This window comes from Engraulis encrasicolus, chromosome 21 (genome assembly GCF_034702125.1).
Source record: "Engraulis encrasicolus isolate BLACKSEA-1 chromosome 21, IST_EnEncr_1.0, whole genome shotgun sequence".
Classification (NCBI taxonomy): Eukaryota; Metazoa; Chordata; class Actinopteri; order Clupeiformes; family Engraulidae; genus Engraulis; species Engraulis encrasicolus.
In genome coordinates this window covers 21,269,255-21,288,541 of record NC_085877.1, presented here as the reverse complement: position 1 = coordinate 21,288,541, position 19,287 = coordinate 21,269,255, and the positions used below count along the sequence as shown (strand labels likewise).

The window sequence follows — 19,287 nt, the reverse complement described above, 5'->3', positions numbered from 1 at the left end:
GAAAGCATCCCCTGACCCCCAAAGTTGAAAAACGGCTGCTGCCTGTGAGTGAGACGTACTGTGGTGGCTCTTGTGGCGCCATCTAGCTGCGTGGGGGTCTTGAGGCCGCCGTACTTCTTCCAGTAGATCCAGCAGGAGGCACACAGGCGACACTGCAGGTTGGCAGGGCCCCAGGCGTACCACTGGGGAGACTGGGCAGCTGCACAGCAACACAACAAGACATTACATTACATTTAGCTTAAGTCAAGTCGGCTTTATTGTCAATTTCTTTACATGCACTGGTCATACAAAGAATTTGAAATTACGTTTCTTACTTCCCCTGCAGACATAGACATAGACTTAAGGTGTGCACATAGACAATTAGACATAGACAATTAGAGATAAACAGTAAGCATACATTCCACCTATAGTACCTACAATACCCAAACAGACATATAAAGTGCAAGACTGGGCAACAGCAGACATACATAGAACAGATATTAAAAAGAGGTAGTGTTGTGCATTTCCAGTTATGTCCTATTTTGACGATTCTGACATAATGATTATAGTGATTATGATTATGATCATAGTGATTATGATTATGAAACATCAGTAAGAGTGCACATGTAACCAACGAAATCCTATATGAGGGAATACCAAGGGTGAGCTAGAAGATTGCTGTAAGGAGAATGAGACTTGCAGGACATTGCCAAAGGCACCCAGAACTGCCAGCCAGCAAACTGGTGCTATGGGAACCATCACGTGAGTGCCGGTTAAGAGGACGTCCCACACTAACATATGTGGACATACTCAAGAAGACGCCGGAGCTCAGAGTACCAGCGAACTGAAAAGATGTATGGAGAATCGGGATGACTGGACGCAACGATGGAAGGCTCGTCTGAGGACAACTTGGAGAGACATTTAGCTGACGCTTTTATCCAAAGCGACTTAGTTATTTACAGGGTATTGGTTACAGCCCCTGGAGCAGAATGGGTTTAGGTGCCTTGCTCAAGGGCACCTCAGGCATGGAGTGTGGTAGGGAGTGAAAGGGTGGGATTTGAACCCTCAACCCTCTGATCTAAAATCCATCTCCTTAACCATTAGGCCACAGCCACGGAAACACAACACAACACAGGACAAGGGCTTGACTGTTAACACATGGGAGAGAAAAACACCAAGACATTGCTTTCCCCCCCCTTGGCTGTTAACCCTAATGGCAGGGATTAAAGCAAAAAAAAGTCATCTGACTGAACTTTTTTACCGGTTAGGTACCCGGTCGAGTATCACTCCGTAACCCTACGAAAACCAATGTAGCCAGGCTTTGCCCTCATAACGAAACATACACTGGTTTTATGCAAGGAATGGTGCCAGAGCCAGCACTAGGGCAGACAGGGCAGTCGCCTAGAGCAGAATAGACCTATGTCTTGAGGGCGCCAGTAATACCAAAAAGTGCCACAGAATCAGAACTTCAACCAACAAAAAACTTCACATTAACAATGAATATTCATTATACACTCAGTAGGCATATATACACTCTCAGTATGAATGTACCTGTAGGTACTAGATCAGGGGCCTCATTTATAAAACTTTGCGGAAGAAATGCGCCAAAAGATGGCGCACGCACGAAACTCAGGATGTGCGTGCGCAAGAAAATATTCAGATTTATAAAGCATGGCGCACGCACGTTCCACGTCGATTTCCCTTTATAAATCCCAACTGACTCTGAAGTTGCGGCAAATGTGCGCACCTGTGGACACACCCATAATGAATATTTATATCTGTGGACGGCGTGCGGAAAGCAGACGAGATAGGATAGCCTAGGCCTATTTACCACATGTGGAGCAAACAGTTTTATTAGATAGGCCTAGAGAACGTTGGGCAAAGTGGAGCGGTTAAGTTTGGGAAGTCGTAGGCTACAAAAATAAAACCTTGAATTGCAGCATGTGGATGGTTATGTTGACAAAAATCACGCTATACCAGAAGTAAAAAATAAATAAAAATAAAATAAGGATGGCATGGACATGAACCTGCCAAGTCATGGACATGTAGGCTAGTATTAATTGAGTTGTGAACAAAGGGAAAAATAGCTGCGTCAAGGAAACCCATGTCCCCATGTGACATTCACCGGTAGAAAATCTATTCACTGTCTCATCGCACCTCATATGCAACGGGTTTAAACTTTTTTCAACAATTGCCGTTGGTCACTGCGCGCAGCTGTCTGATTTCAGTTCAAAGCGACGCCCCAACTGTCGATCGACATATCCGCAGACAACATGACATATGGGCATTTTCTAGTATGTATTTATTAAAGGTGTGTATTATAAACATACATTATCAGTGTATAAGGCCAGCTGTCAAATGCACACCTCTGCTTTGATGACGAATAACCGCATGGAAAAGAAATGACATGCAACAAGAGAAACGAAGCTGTCCATTAGTAGGCTATGGCACTTGCGCTTGCCTGTATGGCTGAGAAAATCAACCATTACAGATGCACTTGGGACTCGAGCAGATGATTCTGCAACTGGCTTAAACGTTGACGTAATTCCTTGCAGACTCGGAACACTTTATAGCCTACCGATACGATTATAGCCCGATACTGGAAAGGTCCGTGGTTATTGTTAATAAAATGTAGGGTATTTCCAAATGTAACGTAGGCCTATCCTAAACGTACAATTTGAAGCGTCTATTACAGGCATGTGGCTATGGATAGGCCAGGTAGGCCTACTTATTATTTTCCACCATTACCAAACAACAAACAACCGCGTTTTCGTTGCGAACTGGATTAACTAATGTTAAAGTGACTATCGTGACACGTGACCTTTGGTTTTTTTCTTCAACCAATTTCGGGTCGTTCTTCCAGCTACCTCCCGAGGTCGCGCTTTCCGCGTTTGGTCTTTTGTTTAGTGCCTACGCATGGGTCAAACTTTGCGTGGAGCTGCGCATGTTTACCGCCAAGTTCTTTTTCTATAAATACCAAACCTTGCGGTGAACTTGGCGTGCGCAGTCTTTTGTGCGTACGCACCCGTTATAAATGAGGCCCCAGATGTGCTCAATCAGATGTAGGCCTACAATGCTATGTTTACATATGCCAATTTCTAAATACAAGAAAAAGGAAAGAGGGAAAGGGGGCAGGCCTAGGCCACCAGATTGACTGGAACTGGCCGAGAATGGAGGGATAATGGATATATCAGACTGCAAACATTGAACTGCAATTTGGGGCATGTTTTGGTTATTTCCTCTTATTTCTTCTACCCATTGTTAATGAATTGTTCACGACATTATGCAGAATGGATTCACAATGTGTGTTGCTTCAAAATGGTCTAGCTGTCTAGCTAGAATTATTGACTTGGAATTGCAATGCGTTGATACAGTGATCCCATTATGTTTTTTTGTAGTAGTAGTAGGCTCTATTTTGTCTTTCCCATCAGAATGGGCAAACACTGTTCCGGTGAAAGCACTGGTGCGCATTGCTTGCAGTATTTCTGACATTTAAAAAATAATGCACTGGTCATAGCAATCAGAGGGAGAAAACTAGTTGTTGGTTATTTTGTATGATTTTCACTATTCATCCTGTTACAGATAACTTGACGTTGACGTTTACGAACAGGGTGCGGTAGTCTACCTCTTGTGTTCTACCGTTTTGAAAACCTATGGCTACCGGTACTTTTTTGCTTCTCGATGGTGACAGGCACACGCTTACCATTGATTTAAAAAACGTCCCGATTCCTACACGCACCCGTGTTCTCTCCTACAAGCTGACACGACACAAGCAGACACGACACAGTCACAGACATACGTCTATCGAAAGTAACACACTTTCCCAAGCTTGTCGCGTAACTTTCCACTCGAATCAAGGCAAATCACCCACCTATCAGTCTTGAGTGCGCAAATAACTGAACTCAAACGAAGCGTATAGTCCGAGAAGATGGGCACAGACGTTGAGCCACTCAAAAACAAGCACACACACAACTGTTGCTGCACACTATTCCAGTTAGCAAAAATAGCATCACACAGTAGCCTACAACAAGCCTTGAAAGTGAAACAAAACACCGAAACGGCATTTATTGACCATGAGTCCACCCATCAGAACACTGCTTCCCAGAACAAGACATAAAATATTGGCTCTGCCAGGGATAGCCTCCGTGACCCCTGTAAAATGCAACCCATTTTTAACTTATTTCTTAAATATATATCGACAACAACAAAGTTAATATGCTATGATTACAGGTGAGACTGTAAATTGTCAGAAAGACAACTAGAGCTAGTTCTACACGTAGCTAGTCAAACGCGCTAAACTTTGAGGATGAAACGCATGGTATATCCTAGCTAGCTGCCAATGATAGCCGTTTCATTGGCTATGAATAATGTTAGTAAAAGTCACAATGCTTAAAAGGAAAACCCTTCATGAAAAGGACATCATGCGCAGTCGAAGTAAACTATTCTTTTTTTTTTCTAACTATCCACCACGGCAGGTGCAATGATAATGGAAACATACGTGTCCTACCTTCTTCCAGCTATGCATTCCATGCATATGCATTATTATTAGCCTATATTGGAATATCCAACTCGTTTAATGATGGTCATTGCACTTTAAAGACATAGTATTACACTTATTTTCTTTTCTGCCATCAGCAACAATGTTGGCCATTTGTTTTTTTAATGTCTCGCGCTGCGCCGCAACTGATTTGTTGACCGCTCGTGTACTTTTTTTTTTTATTGGAACACAGAAGATGATGGCTCAAAACTACTGAGTGAATCTGTTGTGGTGGCGTGTATAACTAAATCCGTACACCAAGCACACCTTTCCTCGCCTTCTCATGACCAGGAGTGCTCTCGATTTGAGTTCAGTTGGAAAGTAAAAATTGAAAATTAATTGACATGAAGGACGGAAATCCGTCCAAACGAAAATCCAGTTGACGGAAATCCGTCATAGCGACGGAAAACTTTAATCCCTGCCTAATGGGTCCCTAAAATGACCTGTCTACGATGTTACGATGAATAAATGGTTTTACTGGGTTAACACAGGTTCTATCAAAGCATCAAGACATATACATGCACACGCACGCATGCACGCACGCACGCACGCACGCACGCACACGCACACACACTTACTGTGACAGCTTTCGCAGCTGAGTCCTTTCTGGAAGCCGGCTGCTCCGTTCATGCCGGGCTTGCTGCCAGGAGCCATGATCTGGTTGGGGTTGGGTTTGGTGCTGCAGGGGGGAGAAATGTACAGAGTTAGAAAAAAAAAACAAAAAAAAACAGAACAACAATTTGAAAATGCACAAAACTTCTTGTTAAGCGAAAAGCACAACAAAATGTTGAAAATATTCCCTTCTCGGGGTGCTGTGGCGCAGCGCGTTAACACACCGTACCATAAGGGGGCGACCCGGGTTCGAGTCCTGCCTGGGTCATTTCCAAACCCTACCCCATCGCTTTCTTCTACGTACTTCCTGTCATCTCTTCAACTGTCCTATCTAAATAAAGCCCAAAAAGCCCCCCAAAAAACAAAAAAAGAAAATATTCCCTTCTCCACTGTGCTTAAATTTTGACTGGGTCTGGCTAATTTTGACTAAAGCTGAGCAGAAAATACACAAGGGTCTGGCGAGAGTCGGGTTAGTTGTGTGATATTCTGTGGTGTAGGATTAGATGTGCTGTGGCGTTGGACTCACTAGGTGGGGATGTAAACTTGCTTCAGCTTGCTGTCAGCCTCCGCTGCCTTTAGTCGTTTCTGCAAACACACACAGCAACCAAATCAGATTAATGCACAGCGAAACTTAAAATAACACACATTAGCTTCAGTTAAAGACAAAAAAAAATCATGTTATACATCAAATATGTATGCTTCTTTAACAAAGAACACTCAGCAACAGAACTTCAAATAGTCTGATTAATACGCAGCAAATTTTAAAATGTCACACATCTTGGCATCAGTTAAAGACAAAAAACATGTTATATATCAAATCATGTGATATACAAATAAAATTCTTTCTTTTTTGAAACACTCAGCAACAGAACTTCAAATAGTCTGTAATTGATGTGACAGAATCGTAAAGCTCATGATGACAACTGGGTGGTCTGGGAACAGCACATGAACACATTACATCTCACTACATTGTTAAGGATGTTAAAAGGGGGGAGGGGACTTTATGAAAATGTTACCTGTTGAATGTAGCGATCGGTGGTCTTCCACATGTAGTAGAACTGGACAACACTGGCCAAAGACTTCCATGGCAACTGGTGAAGACAAATAAAATGGCAATAATATAAGCATTGTGTGTTGCTGAATGGCAGAGGCTAATATTGGACGGTATTTAGATGGCAAAAAAGTGACACGTTTAAGCAGCATTGCTTCAAAACAACTCATGGAACCAGGATCATTTCCTGAATAAAAAATGTACATTTCCATAACAAATACCGTATTTTTGGGACCAAAAGACGCAATGGGTTAAAAGACGCACTACCAAGGACCGTGACTTTTTTCACACACAGGGCGCACTGCATCATAGGACGCACTTCATAACTAATTTCATAATTTCATAACTAATGCTGTTGTTGTTAAGAATGCACAAAAAAATAACATGCGTAGCCGAATACACGCAATATCAAACGTTGCTGAATACCACAACTTAGAGTTTGAGCAGTTTCTTAAAGTATGACATGAAGCCATCACTGAATTTTACGCATGTTTTTTCAAAGAACATTGAAAAAGAATTGCCTGCTATTTCAGGAGTCACGACCTTTATCTCTCCTCTGCTTCGCGTCTCTCCCTCCCTCCCACACACACATACATACACACAGGCACAGCGTCGGACGGACACCCGTGCCCTTTTTTAACAGGAGTAGCCTACTTTTCAGTGCAATCCTGGCTGGATAAAATATTGTTGCCCATTCATCCATGACGAAGACGTTAAGGCAGTCATGAAATAGTGGTAGTGCTGTCGCTCAGTAGCAAACATCTTTCTCTGACGTGACGATGCATTTTCGCGGAACTTCTCAACTCCGCTTTCAAACCTACCGGACGGTTGTTGTCTGATCTTTTTTCAATGTTCTTTAATGTTTGTAATTGAACTATAGGGTCTGTGCGTGCGTAGGCACAGTAGCTTTCTGATAAGAATCACTGTTGTGCCGATCGCAAAGGATGTTGAAGTGTGGAGTCTTGCAACTTGTTTCAGTCAAGGACACTGAAATACCAGTCAACGGCCCTTCCACGCTTTTCACACGCTTTACTGCAATAACGTCTTGCGAATGCATGCAACCATGCACACGAACATGTCAATGAGAGCGCGTACGCCATAACTGCATCGAGCAAAAAATATGCAACAGCTTGCAATGCGTGCACGAGGGAGAGAGAGAGAGAGAGAGAGAGAGAGAGAGAGAGAGAGAGAGAGAGAGAGACGTCATTCTGGTGCCATTGTAACCTGGCTACTGTACACAGCCCACCCCGCGACACTCTTGATTACTGGTAGTATTTTTTCATAACGTGCAGACCCTATTCCCCAAAAGTCGTTCTAAAATATCGACAGAGTCTCGCGGCCATGATTTTTTTCACACATTGGACGCACTGGCTCATAAGACGCTCTGGCAGTTTTTGACAATATTTTATGATTTTATATGCGTCTTATGGTCCGGAAAATACGGTAATAAAAGAATATGTAAATTATAGAATATTTTGTGCAATTCTGCCTATCCGTGTATGTGTGCTTCTGCATGTCCATGTCTGTGTATGCCTGCACAATGGAATTTAAGTTTCATGAAAATGAATAGCCAGGTATTGTGTGTGTGTGTGTGTGTGTGTGTGTGTGTGTGTGTGTGTGTGTGTGTGTGTGTGTGTGTGTTAGAGCATGACACAGGAGTGGATTTTCACTCCTGTCCCATCCCCGTCTCAGGAAAAAAATATCCTTCCCGGACGGGAGTGAAAGAAACAAATCCCATCCCGTCCACTCTTGAAAAGAATGTCTCCCAATCCTGCCCACTTCCACTCAAAATCAACCCAACTCCCGTTTCGTCAAAAAACAAGGCTTTTTTGTTTGTTTTTTTAAAGAAAAAATAAGTGGCATTCCCGCTCATTTTTATTCCCGCTCCCGTTTATTTTTAAAATTTTGACTCCCATCAAATTCCTGAAAATTGTCATCCCCTAGTGTGTGTGTGTGTGTGTGTGTGTGTGTGTGTGTGTGTGTGTGTGTGTGTGTGTGTGTGTGTGTGTGTGTGTGTGTGTGTCTTTCTCCACTCCTCCACTACTCACAAAGTCCTGGCGTATGTCGTTGAAGTCCTTGCCGTACTTCTCCAGGGCCTCCTCGAACAGCATGGCCTCCGAGGCGCTCCACTCCTCCATCTCGTCCCGGCACAGCACCGGGCCCCCCTGCGGCACCAGCGTCGACATGGCCTTGGCCAGGTCATAGCCGTTCTTCTGGAGGGTGTCCATCGCATGGAACTGAAGGGGAGGGTGGTAGGAGAGAGAGAGAGAGAGAGAGAGAGAGAGAGAGAGAGAGAGAGAGAGAGAGAGAGAGGGAGAGAGGGAGAGAGGGAGAGAGAGAGAGAGAGAGAGGGAGAGAGAGAGAGAGAGAGAGAACAGCGGAAGGGAGAGAGAGAGAGAAACGTTAACAATACACTTGAACATGTGGAGTGGCCATGGCCTTGGCCAGGTCATAGCCGGTCTACTGAAGAGGGTCCATTGCATGGAACTGGAGTGGAGAGGGGGGAGGGAGGAGAGAGAGAGAGAGACTAAGAGATAAAGAAACATGAACTGGATGGGGGATCCATTGTAGGAGTCTCACAGTTATAAACAGTGAGAGGTTAGATCATGCGAGTACATTGGATTAAAAAAAGATTAGAAAGTGTACATGAGTGGTGTGTGTGTGTGTTTGTCCCTGTGTGTGTGTCTCACCAGTGTGATGTCCCGTGATGCGGCGGCGGCGCTCATGTGCAGGCTGGGCTGGCGGATGGAACTGCTGCAGTCCAGAGCTCGCGCAAACGTCCCCACAGCCCTGTGGGACAACAAACACACACACACACACACACACACACACACACACACACACACACACACACACACACACACACACACACACACACACACACACACACACACACACACACACACACACACACACACACACACACACACACAGGTTAATTAGTGTATAGAGTACAATAGAATATGCAGGGCTCCTATATGTTTGTTTTTGTTTCTAATCTTGCCAATGTCCACATAGCCCTCAGACAAATGGATAAACCCCATACATTTGCAACGGAATGCATACATTTGCAACATCCAGGATCTACTTCAGTTATTTGTTTCTTTTAGATCGCCGTCATTACAATCAGAAGAATACAGCAATACATGTATAATGCATGCAACTAAGGTTTGAAAGAGACTATTCAGTTCAACAGTTCAACTAGTTAGTTTATTTCTCCGTCAGGCTGGTTGTTCATTTGTGACTATTCCATATCTTGCCACAAGGGGGCAGCTGCGGCTCCACAGTGGTCACGGGGGACGAGTTCAGGGGGAGCAAACCAAGAGCACAGACCGCAATTAAACAGAGATGCGGGCAGCCAATGCTGATGAACACATTATGTTTTTTTTACCCCTATTATTTCTCTCAGTAATAGTGTTTTCATGGGTGAGATTTTTCCTGGGTCAGTCATAAGGCGTACAGTGGAGTGGGAGGAGGTGATGTTATCCAATTAATAACAATCCCACAGCAGGGGCAAAGAAAAGGAAGGAATGAACACGTTTTAAAAGGCTTCTTGATTCAGCCCAGACGGCATCTGTGACAAAAGGGGTGGGAGGGAGAAAGGGGGGGTTGGGGATGGGGGGGAAAGTGGGGAGACAGTGGGGGTGGTTAGAGGGGGGCACGGGTCTCTATGGAAACGGTCACAATCTGTGATCATGTCCTGGCTGGGTTCATATGAAGATATACATCCATTTACAAAAAAAATCACGTTTTTTGCTGTTGTTAATTTCCATAAATAACTGCTTTGCGTTTGAATTGGTGAAAGCAAAATCAGTTGAAATTGCTCTCATAGTTAACCTAATGACCTTTAAAAATTAAATGTTACAGCGTTTTAGCTTTGCTCCATCAACAGACCCGCTAGTTAGTATTTGAGGTGTTGCATTTACAGTATATGAGGCTCAAATGGCAAAACACACAGCCCTCCGCCGCCATCACTACGGTTGCTCAGATCGCCCTCCATAGAGACTTCCGTCGCTCTGGTTGCTTCTGGGGCACATACAGTTAAAATGTGCCAGGTAGAATTTCAACCGTGTGAGGTGACAAAGGGGTTTAAACTGGTGGAAGGGGGCACACAGACAGACAGACAGACAGACAGACAGACAGACAGACAGACAGACAGACAGACAGACAGACAGACAGACAGACAGACACCCACTCACCGTGCCACCACTAGGAACTGGTCTATCTGCGAGTCCTTCAGCTGGTTGTTGGGGTCCCACACTTTAGTCTCCAGCTTCTCCTGCACACGACTGTCCGACTCGCCTGGTGGGGAGGACACACAACACAATTAGGATGGATGGACAAATTAGATGGATACATTGATGGATGGATGGATGGACGTAGGGCTGGGCGTTCTGGAAAAAATGTGTATCACGGTTTTCTTGATGAAAATTGATATCACGGTTCTCCGCACATTTTTTTTTTAATAAGCGGCAATTTTCCCCCACATCTCAATGTTTCTGAAAAAAGACTGAAATTTCATTAAAATTCCGTTTTGGAATAATAAAAAAATTTTAACGGTATACCGCCCAGCCCTAGATGGACGGATGGATGGATGCACAGAAACCAGTCACATAAGAAATATGTTTATCACATATCATATATTGCAAGTGGCACGTGGGAAGAAAAAACAACTACTCCATCACACAGTCGAACAGCATTATGTTTTATTTGGACCTTGCACACATCATGCCGTGTGTCTGCTTGTGCAGGTGTGTGCGTGCACACACATCCCACAGAGCATACCACCCTAGGTCTCGCTTTCATGTACTTTGAGTAGACCATTACAATGTACGTACGAGCTCTACAGTAGTTCTACAATGGCCCGATGAATGGGCATATCTGAATGGAAGAGCCCATAACACACTGAGACTTAGTTTCATGGCCACTGTACTCGTCATTAGTCCTAAACAGCTTCGGGCAAAATGAATGTTATTGCATCTTAAAACACACACACACACACACACACACACACACACACACACACACACACACACACACACACACACACACACACACACACACACACACACACACACACACAGCACACACACACACACACACACACACACACACACACACACACACACACACACACAGTACCATAAATAGACAGTGCTTAGGATGGCACAGGAGGACAGGAGTGGAGACGAAAAGGAGATGAGGAGAGGAGAGGAGAGGACATGAGAGGAGAGGAGAGGAGAGGACATGAGAGGAGAGGAGAGGAGAGGGGGATATGAGAGGAGAGGAGAGGAGAGTGGGATATGAGAGGAGAGGAGAGGAGAGGAGGAGAGGAGAGAAGAGAAAGTGAGGAGAGGAGAGGACAAGGAGATGGAGAAGCGAGGAGAGGACTGGAGAGCAGAGGAGAGGAAAAAATGTGAGGAGAGTAAAATAATTGAGGAGGGGAGATATGCGGGGAGAGGCTGGACAGCAAGAGAAGGGTGAAGAGGAAAGGAGAGGAGAGCATGACTAAGGGAAGCAAGGACCGACAGGATGAGCGCAGAAGAGCAAATGAAGGAGAAAGGGAGAGAGAGCAAGTGACAGAAAAGGGGAGAGGGGGGTGGGGTGGCGTGAGAGAAGAAAAAGGCGAAGGAGGGAAATAAGGTGACTCATCGCGTTGGAGGCTATGGACGGACAGCCACATGCCATCATGATGAACACAATTCAAATAAAACCACATGCAAGGAAACAAATAGTCCAAATATTTTGTGTGTGTGTGTGTGTGTGTGTGGGGGGTGAACACAGCTTACAGGTCCTTCTAATATAGCAGTTACGAATGACGCACAGAGGCAGAGGCAGAGGCCGTACAGAGGCAGAGAGACGCAGAGACACACAGACAAACACACACAGTCCACTAAAACAGACCCCCATTTAATCCATATGATAGTGCCCTTAGCTGTGGAGACAACACCCTGACGTGTGCTAACTACTAACACGTCACTGACCCATGTGTACACTAAACGTGCACATACCATATGCGCACACACGAAATTGCGTGACAGGTATGGCGTGTGGATAAGTGATGAGTCAAAAAAAAACCTCCATACTCCATAATCCATACAATAGCTGCATTAGCTGTGGAGACACCACCCTGAGGTGTGCTCCTACTAAAACGTCATTGACCCATGTGAACACTACATATGTGCACACACTAAATTGCGTGCCAGGTATGGCGTGTGGATAAGTGATGAGTCAGGTTTTGACTGGGGCCCGTCTTTACACTACGCAGCCAACGTCATATTACTCAGTGCTTGAGCAGGCGCTCGCTCGCTGCACCCAGTGTTGCCAGATGTGTCTGATCAAATCCCGCTCAAAAAGGTTCTCAAAAAACGCAAAAATGCGCTAAATTCTGGCCAATTTCAACAAATTGCATTGGTTTCTATGGGCCCAAAAAGGGCAGAAAAAACGCCAAATGGCCAATTTTTCCTGTTTCCCGTTTTTACCCGCAGACGGCCATACCAAGTAGCCCAATTGGGCGGGTAACCGCCCAATCTGGCAACACTGGCTGCACCACTAAGTCTAGGTAGTGCAGGGAGGGAGACGGGGGTTAAGAGCAGTCATGCTGGCTCAGCACTTTACGCCTGCCGGCTGATTGGCACGAGCTGCTGTCACTCAGCTAAGAACCCACTCTGATTGGCTAGAGAAAGTGGGGTGGGTGGGTGGGTTGGAGGCTTCTGGTTGTCGTTTCAAAGCTCCTGAACTTTGACCCCCTTGAACGGGTTTTTTTCAGGAGGGCTTCAATGAGGGGTCACGGGTTGAGTGTTGACCCAAGAGGACCCTTAAAGCAGGGGGGGGGTCTCTGTCCCTTTCGAAGAACCAGAGCTATACCTGAAGGATGAGCAAGAACCTGTATGTACTTATGGGATAATCTTTCAAAATAATCTACTAATTCGTTTAGTGAGTCTTTTTTCCCCCTTCGAATTAACGCCATACAAGATCGCCAGTTTTCAATTGATTGACAATTAACCTGATTTCGACTTTCAACAATTACACATAATGGAATAATTAGCATGTGAAAACGACAAATACTATCCAGAATTACTACAGAGAGCTCAAAGTAAACTAGAAGGTGCGCCACTCAGCATTTAGGTTTCGTTTAAACTTGGCGTGCAAGTGTGCTTGTTGTACATAAACAAACAAACACAACATCATCATCAACAACAAACAAATTAACTGAACAAAGTGTAGAGATCCTCTACAGATTCTAATGATGGATAAAGAAATAAATGCATGAATGCATGAATGAATGAACGAACGAACCAACGAACGTGTGTGTGGTGTGTGTGTGTGTATGTGTCTACTGACCCTCTGGGAGTTTGTCTGGGATCTCGGCCTGGTATTTGGATCCCACGCGGATCTCCCCCTGGTCAGCCAACAGCGTCTTCTGCACAGGGTCAAACACCAGCGAGTAGAAGAAGCAGTCCTGGGGAACACACGCGTACACACACACACAAAGAAGATATGATACAATCGCACACATCACTTCTCTCAATCTCCATCACGTCACAAAGTGGGTGCTGGTAAATATTAATACTTTATGAATTTAGGTGTGTGTGTGTGTGTGTGTGTGTGTGTGTGTGTGTGTGTGTGTGTGTGTGTGTGTGTGTGTGTGCACGTGCGCGTAGGTGTGGTGTGTGTAGGTGTGTGTGTAGGTGTGTGTGTGTGTGTGTGTGTGTGTGTGTGTGTGCGTAAAATCTGCCAGCCTTTCAATAGCCTATTCTAAAATATTTGGATCTTGTACCTTAATGCTTGTCTCTTGGGTCCAAATAAAAGTAATCAAGTGTGTGTGTGTGTGTGTGTGTGTGTGTTTACCTCTCTGTCTAGGTAGCCTGTTAAAACGTCCGTCTCGTTCAGCAGAGTGACATTACATTTCCCCCTGCAGAATGGAATGAAGGAAGAGGGGAAGAATCATTAGTGAAGCTCATAATTACTTAATTACGTATATACAACCAACAGGCAGCCGTGGCCTAGTGGTTAGAGAGTTGGTCTTTCAATCTAGGGGTTGCAGGTCGAATCCCCCCTGACCTCTCCTACATCTCCATCCATGGCTGAAGTGCCCTTGAGCAAGGCACCTAACCCCACATTGCTCCAGGGACTGTAACCAATACCCTGAAAAATAACGACTGTAAGTCGCTTTGAATAAAATGAAAGCGTCAGCTAAGTGGAATGTAATACAACACAAACGGCTTTGGACTCACTGATGAATCAAATACACTCACATTTGTAGGACATCTAAACATTACTATAACAATACAAAAGGTCCAGGAGTTATACATGACAGTGAATTTTCGAGAGTTATGCAAGAACAAAGACATACATTAAGTTACCGCTTTTACCATTTTTTCATTTGTAGAGTTGAAACACAAATAAGCGGGACATCATCATGTTTGCGAAAATTAACATATTTTAAAAATATTTAACAAGAGTGTGACCTTTTGTGTGTACCCCTCCTACTGCTGGTGTTTGCCTTCGTCATTGAGCGGTTCAAAAACTTCAGTTTTAAATATTGAACAGGGGCAAACTCCCTACTGTTTGACTTGGAAGTCCTGCTATTACTGTACAGACACAATTTTGAATAGCTTGACATTTAATGTGGTCGTGCCTGCCGGAACTGTTCAATTCCTGTAATAGAAGCCATTTACTGGAGGGGACGACTAAATTCTAATTTACATTGGCGTGTGTGTGTGTGTGTGTGTGTGTGTGTGTGTGTGTGTGTGTGTGTGTGTGTGTGTGTGTGTGTGTGTGTGTGTGTGTGTGTGTGTGTGTGTGTGTGTGTGTCCACACCACACAGGTCATTTAATATGTGAGCTTGGGGGACATCAGACCTTTAAATGAAACCGCAGCCGTGAGTGTGAGTGTGCGGGCGCGTGTGTGTGCATTTGTGTTAGTCTATGAGTTAATGCCAATGTGTATACTGTATATTTGACTCTTGTATGTAGATTATTGCACTGTGTGTGTTAAGGTATGCACACATCAATGAAACCATATCAGTGCACACCATTACCCTGTGTGTGTGTGTGTGTGTGTGTGTGTGTGTGTGTGTGTGTGTGTGTGTGTGTGTGTGTGTGTGTGTGTGTGTGTGTGTGTGTGTGTGTGTGTATACCGTATATGCGTGGCGGGGAGGGACTCGAACTGTCGTGAGAGGAAGAGTTCTCTGTGCTTGAGCTGGTGTTTATGCTGTTCTGTCATGGAGGGCTGTTTCGACTCTTCCTCAAAGTCTCCTACACAAGAGAAACACACACAAACAAAAAGGCAATTACTACGGGGCGAGGCTACATTTTTAAAAAGCAGGCAAGTGTACACAATTGCAAGTTTCACACAGAGGTGGGTCAAAGACGTCCAACATGAAATTGTCCTTCAGATACGTTTGCTTACTGTAACTGTAAAAAACATGATTTTCAATTCTTTTTCAAGAGAATGCATGAAAGCCAAGCCTTTAAAATAATAGAAAAAAAATCATGTTTTTTGCAGTAACAAAAAGAAGTATCTGTTGCACAGAAGGACAATTTCATGTTGGACGTCTTTGGCCCAGGCGTGTATGGATGCATATGGTACAACACACACCTGCTTCGAATGCACTGAATCGAAGGTGTATGATGTCCTGGGCAAAAGGTATTACAACGAACGTAGTGCGTCCAATCATTTCTCACAGTATGAATCTAATCCATATTTAATGTTGATGAATTAGGGAACATTTTAATACTTTCATAAAAAGAGACATTCAAATACTATCTGTACAGCAAGTGACATTCAAACAGGATTTAAAAAAGGTCCTTTTTAATCTTGCCTAAAATGCAGCACACCACACATTCTACACACAATTATATCCTTCATTTGTACTCCATTATACCCTTCACAATACAAACAAATAAAAAAACAGCGGTAAGAATATGTGAGTGGACGGCCGTTATTTAAGGTTAGCTGCAGGTATGTAATGAATGTAGCAGATAATACGAGCGACACGATAGAGGTGGACCTTCCACTGACATACAATTCTGTGCTGTTTCAATAAACCAAAAAATCCATTTTTTTGGAGGGAACCAGCAGGTGTGAACAGTCAAAAGTTGAGTAACAAATTCCCTGCACATTAAGAACGACGTCACTTTGGAGAAAATCATGTTGTAAGTGATTTGCAACGTCTGGTGGTCCTACTTTCCTGATTGACATGAAATTGTTGCCCGATTTCTTTACAAATAAAACCCCATCTTTGTTGTGTGTTTTTGGTGGCAACAAAACAGCATTGCTAGTAGAGTACAGTAAAGTAGAGTAGAGTACAGTAGTGTAACTCTAGGAATCCTCAGAGGGAAATGAAGGTGTCAAGTAGCTTACATGAATACACAATGTCCACATGGACATTTTAAGACACAAATGACACAGGAAGTAGTAGGGGAAGCAAAAATAAAAACTACAGATTAAAAAATATATATAAAGAAAACCCCATCTTTGTGTTGTGTTTTTGGAGGGAAAAAAACCCAACAGCATTGCTTATAGTCATAAGGTAAAGTGTGCCCAAAACAAGAGGCTAAAAGAGCACAGCAACTTTTACAGTGCACCTAGATGCAGGTCTTAGCCAGCCATCATGGTCAATCCTGTACAGTAGAGTACAGTACAGTAGAGTACAGTAGTAGAGTACAGTACAGTAGAGTACAGTATACATCTAATCAGCAGTACTGCGGAGCGTCGTTAAAGCACACTGAGGTGGAAGGGGAAGATAAAGGGAGTGTGTGTGTGTGTGTGTGTGTGTGTGTGTGTGTGTGTGTGTGTGTGGGGGGTGGGGGGGGGGGGGTGTATGCGCGCGCACATGTGAAATAGGTCCGTTTTAATGTACAGCACTGCGTGTATTCATGTGCGTGTCTCAATGCATGTCGTGTGTGTATACGAACTGTGTGTGTGTGTGTGTGTGTGTGTGCTTGCTTTAGTGTGTGTGTGTTTTAAGAATGCACGCAAGTAGTAGTAGTGGCGTTAGAACACTGGGCCAGACGACTATCTCTCCTCATCTCTCCCAGGACTCCGCCCCTGTACATAGCCACGGGAAACCCTGTATGTGTGTGCGTGTGTATGTGTGTGCGCGCCTGTGTGTGTGTGTGTGTGTGTTGCTGTATGTCTGTGTGTGTGTGCGCGCGCGAGGACAGGACCTCAGGCCACACCCCTTTCTGTTAACCCCTCCACCCAACCCCCACCCCCCCCACCCCCCTCTCCCTTCTCCCCTCTCCACCCCTCCTCTCCCCTCCCTCTCCCCGTGGCCGGCGAGTCAAGTCCCTGCCAGACAAGCTGGGAAACCCTGTGCGCCAAACCTGAGGCACCCATCCCCCCACTGAGTAACAAATCAACCCCCCTCCCCCCACACACCAACACCAACACCACCACCACCACCACCCCTCCCACACACACACACACACACACAGCCAGCCTCACACACACACACCATCTTGAAAAAAAGGAAGCAGCACTGCTTATAGGCACACATTAACAGAGAGAAAGAGAGAGGGAGGAAAGGCGCGCGCGCACACGCACACGCACACACACACACACACACACACACACACACACACACACACACACACACACACACACGCACACGCACACGCACACACACACACACACTAAAAAAATGCCACTCTTACTCTACCATGTTTACTCAATACATACAGTACATGTGGAACGCACGCACACACACACACACACACATACACGCGCACACACACACGCACACACACGCACACACACTCAAACGGCCACAGTCACACTACCATATTTACTTAATGTATACATGTCCGTGTGTGAGGTTGCGTGTATCCGCTCTCTCACAGACTAGAGCGCGCGCACACACGCGGGTCACACTTTTCCCTCCTTAACAAAAGGCACGGGCGAGCCTGTGTTAACCCTTCACATGCCGTGGGCCACATGAAGGGCCTTTTGTTCTTAGCACGACGCAAGGGGGAGGAAGAGGAGGAGGAAGAGGAGGAGGGGAGGAAGGGGGTAGGAGGAGAAGGGAGAGGAAGGCTGTATGGGCTCCAAGATTAAGAAAGAGGCGGGAGAGAGGGGGAAGGTGATATTTGTGTGTGTGCGCATGTGTGCGTGTACGCGTGCGCGTGCGTACGTACGTGCGAGCGAGCGAAAAGGGAAGACGTGTGTGTGTGTGTGTGCCTAGAGAGACATAAGGGAAGAGAGGTGTGTGTGTGTGTGAGAGAGAGGGAGAGGGAAGGAGGTAGCCCAGGTGGTTGTGTAACAGGACAGTGCCAGCTAGAAAACTCACGAGAGAGAGAGAGAGAGAGAGAGAGAGACACTGGGTGTTTCTCCATCTCCCTCACAAACATACTGTGTGCACAAGCACGCACCCAGACACACGGATGCACAGAGAGTCTCTGCATTGGTTTAGGGGTAGAGAGCTGGGGTATGTGTGTGGCCATGGTGGCAGGAAGAGAGGAGACAGCCCAATCCCACACACACACACACACACACACACACACACACACACACACACACACACACACACACACACACACACACACACACACACACACACACACACACACAGCAGAGTAGCCCACAGAGAAGTGTGTGTGACAAGGACACAACTACTTTCCCCAAACACACACATCCAATGTCACGTTTGGGAGCTTCCAGACGCCAAGTTCTAAAGTGCCGCCTTTCTCTAAGAAATACAGTGCGACCTTAAGGTTACAAAAAAAATTGCACACTGTCTCTGTCCCACAGAGCCAAGAGGCAGCAACTGCAAACACAATTTCTCTAGACCGGCGTTACAGCTACTGTATTGCTCAGAACAATTTCTTTCAGGACCGGCCTCGCACGCGGACTGTCAAGTGTGAAAAGCAGAGTAGAACGCACTGTCCGACCGGTCACTGTTTTTTTTCGTAGCTCAAAGTTGACAGGTATGGATTTGTAGAGATCAGCCATTACAGACCGTTTGATGGTCCCAATTCATCTTATGTGTGTACACCGACTTCCCTTACTACTTGAAAAACCTTGATGGTAACTTTTCTTGCACTTTTCTTGCACAAATGAAACACACATCTTTGATTTTGAAACTGAATGCTCATTTTTTGCG

The 19,287-nt window shown here is 45.1% G+C and overlaps 1 protein-coding gene across 1 annotated transcript in view; it reads right to left on the bottom strand.

The window, feature by feature from the left end:
- The window catches only part of mta2 (metastasis associated 1 family, member 2), a 67,915-nt gene that overhangs the window by 14,471 nt on the left and 34,157 nt on the right, over positions 1–19,287 (bottom strand). Inside the window, exons 4-13 of the mRNA XM_063186356.1 lie at positions 15,322–15,439; positions 14,031–14,094; positions 13,524–13,641; positions 10,379–10,481; positions 8,870–8,969; positions 8,228–8,416; positions 6,145–6,219; positions 5,655–5,713; positions 5,095–5,195; positions 60–199 (exon numbers count right to left, since the gene is read on the bottom strand). Of these exons, the coding sequence (XP_063042426.1) occupies positions 60–199; positions 5,095–5,195; positions 5,655–5,713; positions 6,145–6,219; positions 8,228–8,416; positions 8,870–8,969; positions 10,379–10,481; positions 13,524–13,641; positions 14,031–14,094; positions 15,322–15,439 (1,067 nt within the window). The remainder of the gene's footprint in view (positions 1–59; positions 200–5,094; positions 5,196–5,654; positions 5,714–6,144; positions 6,220–8,227; positions 8,417–8,869; positions 8,970–10,378; positions 10,482–13,523; positions 13,642–14,030; positions 14,095–15,321; positions 15,440–19,287) is intronic.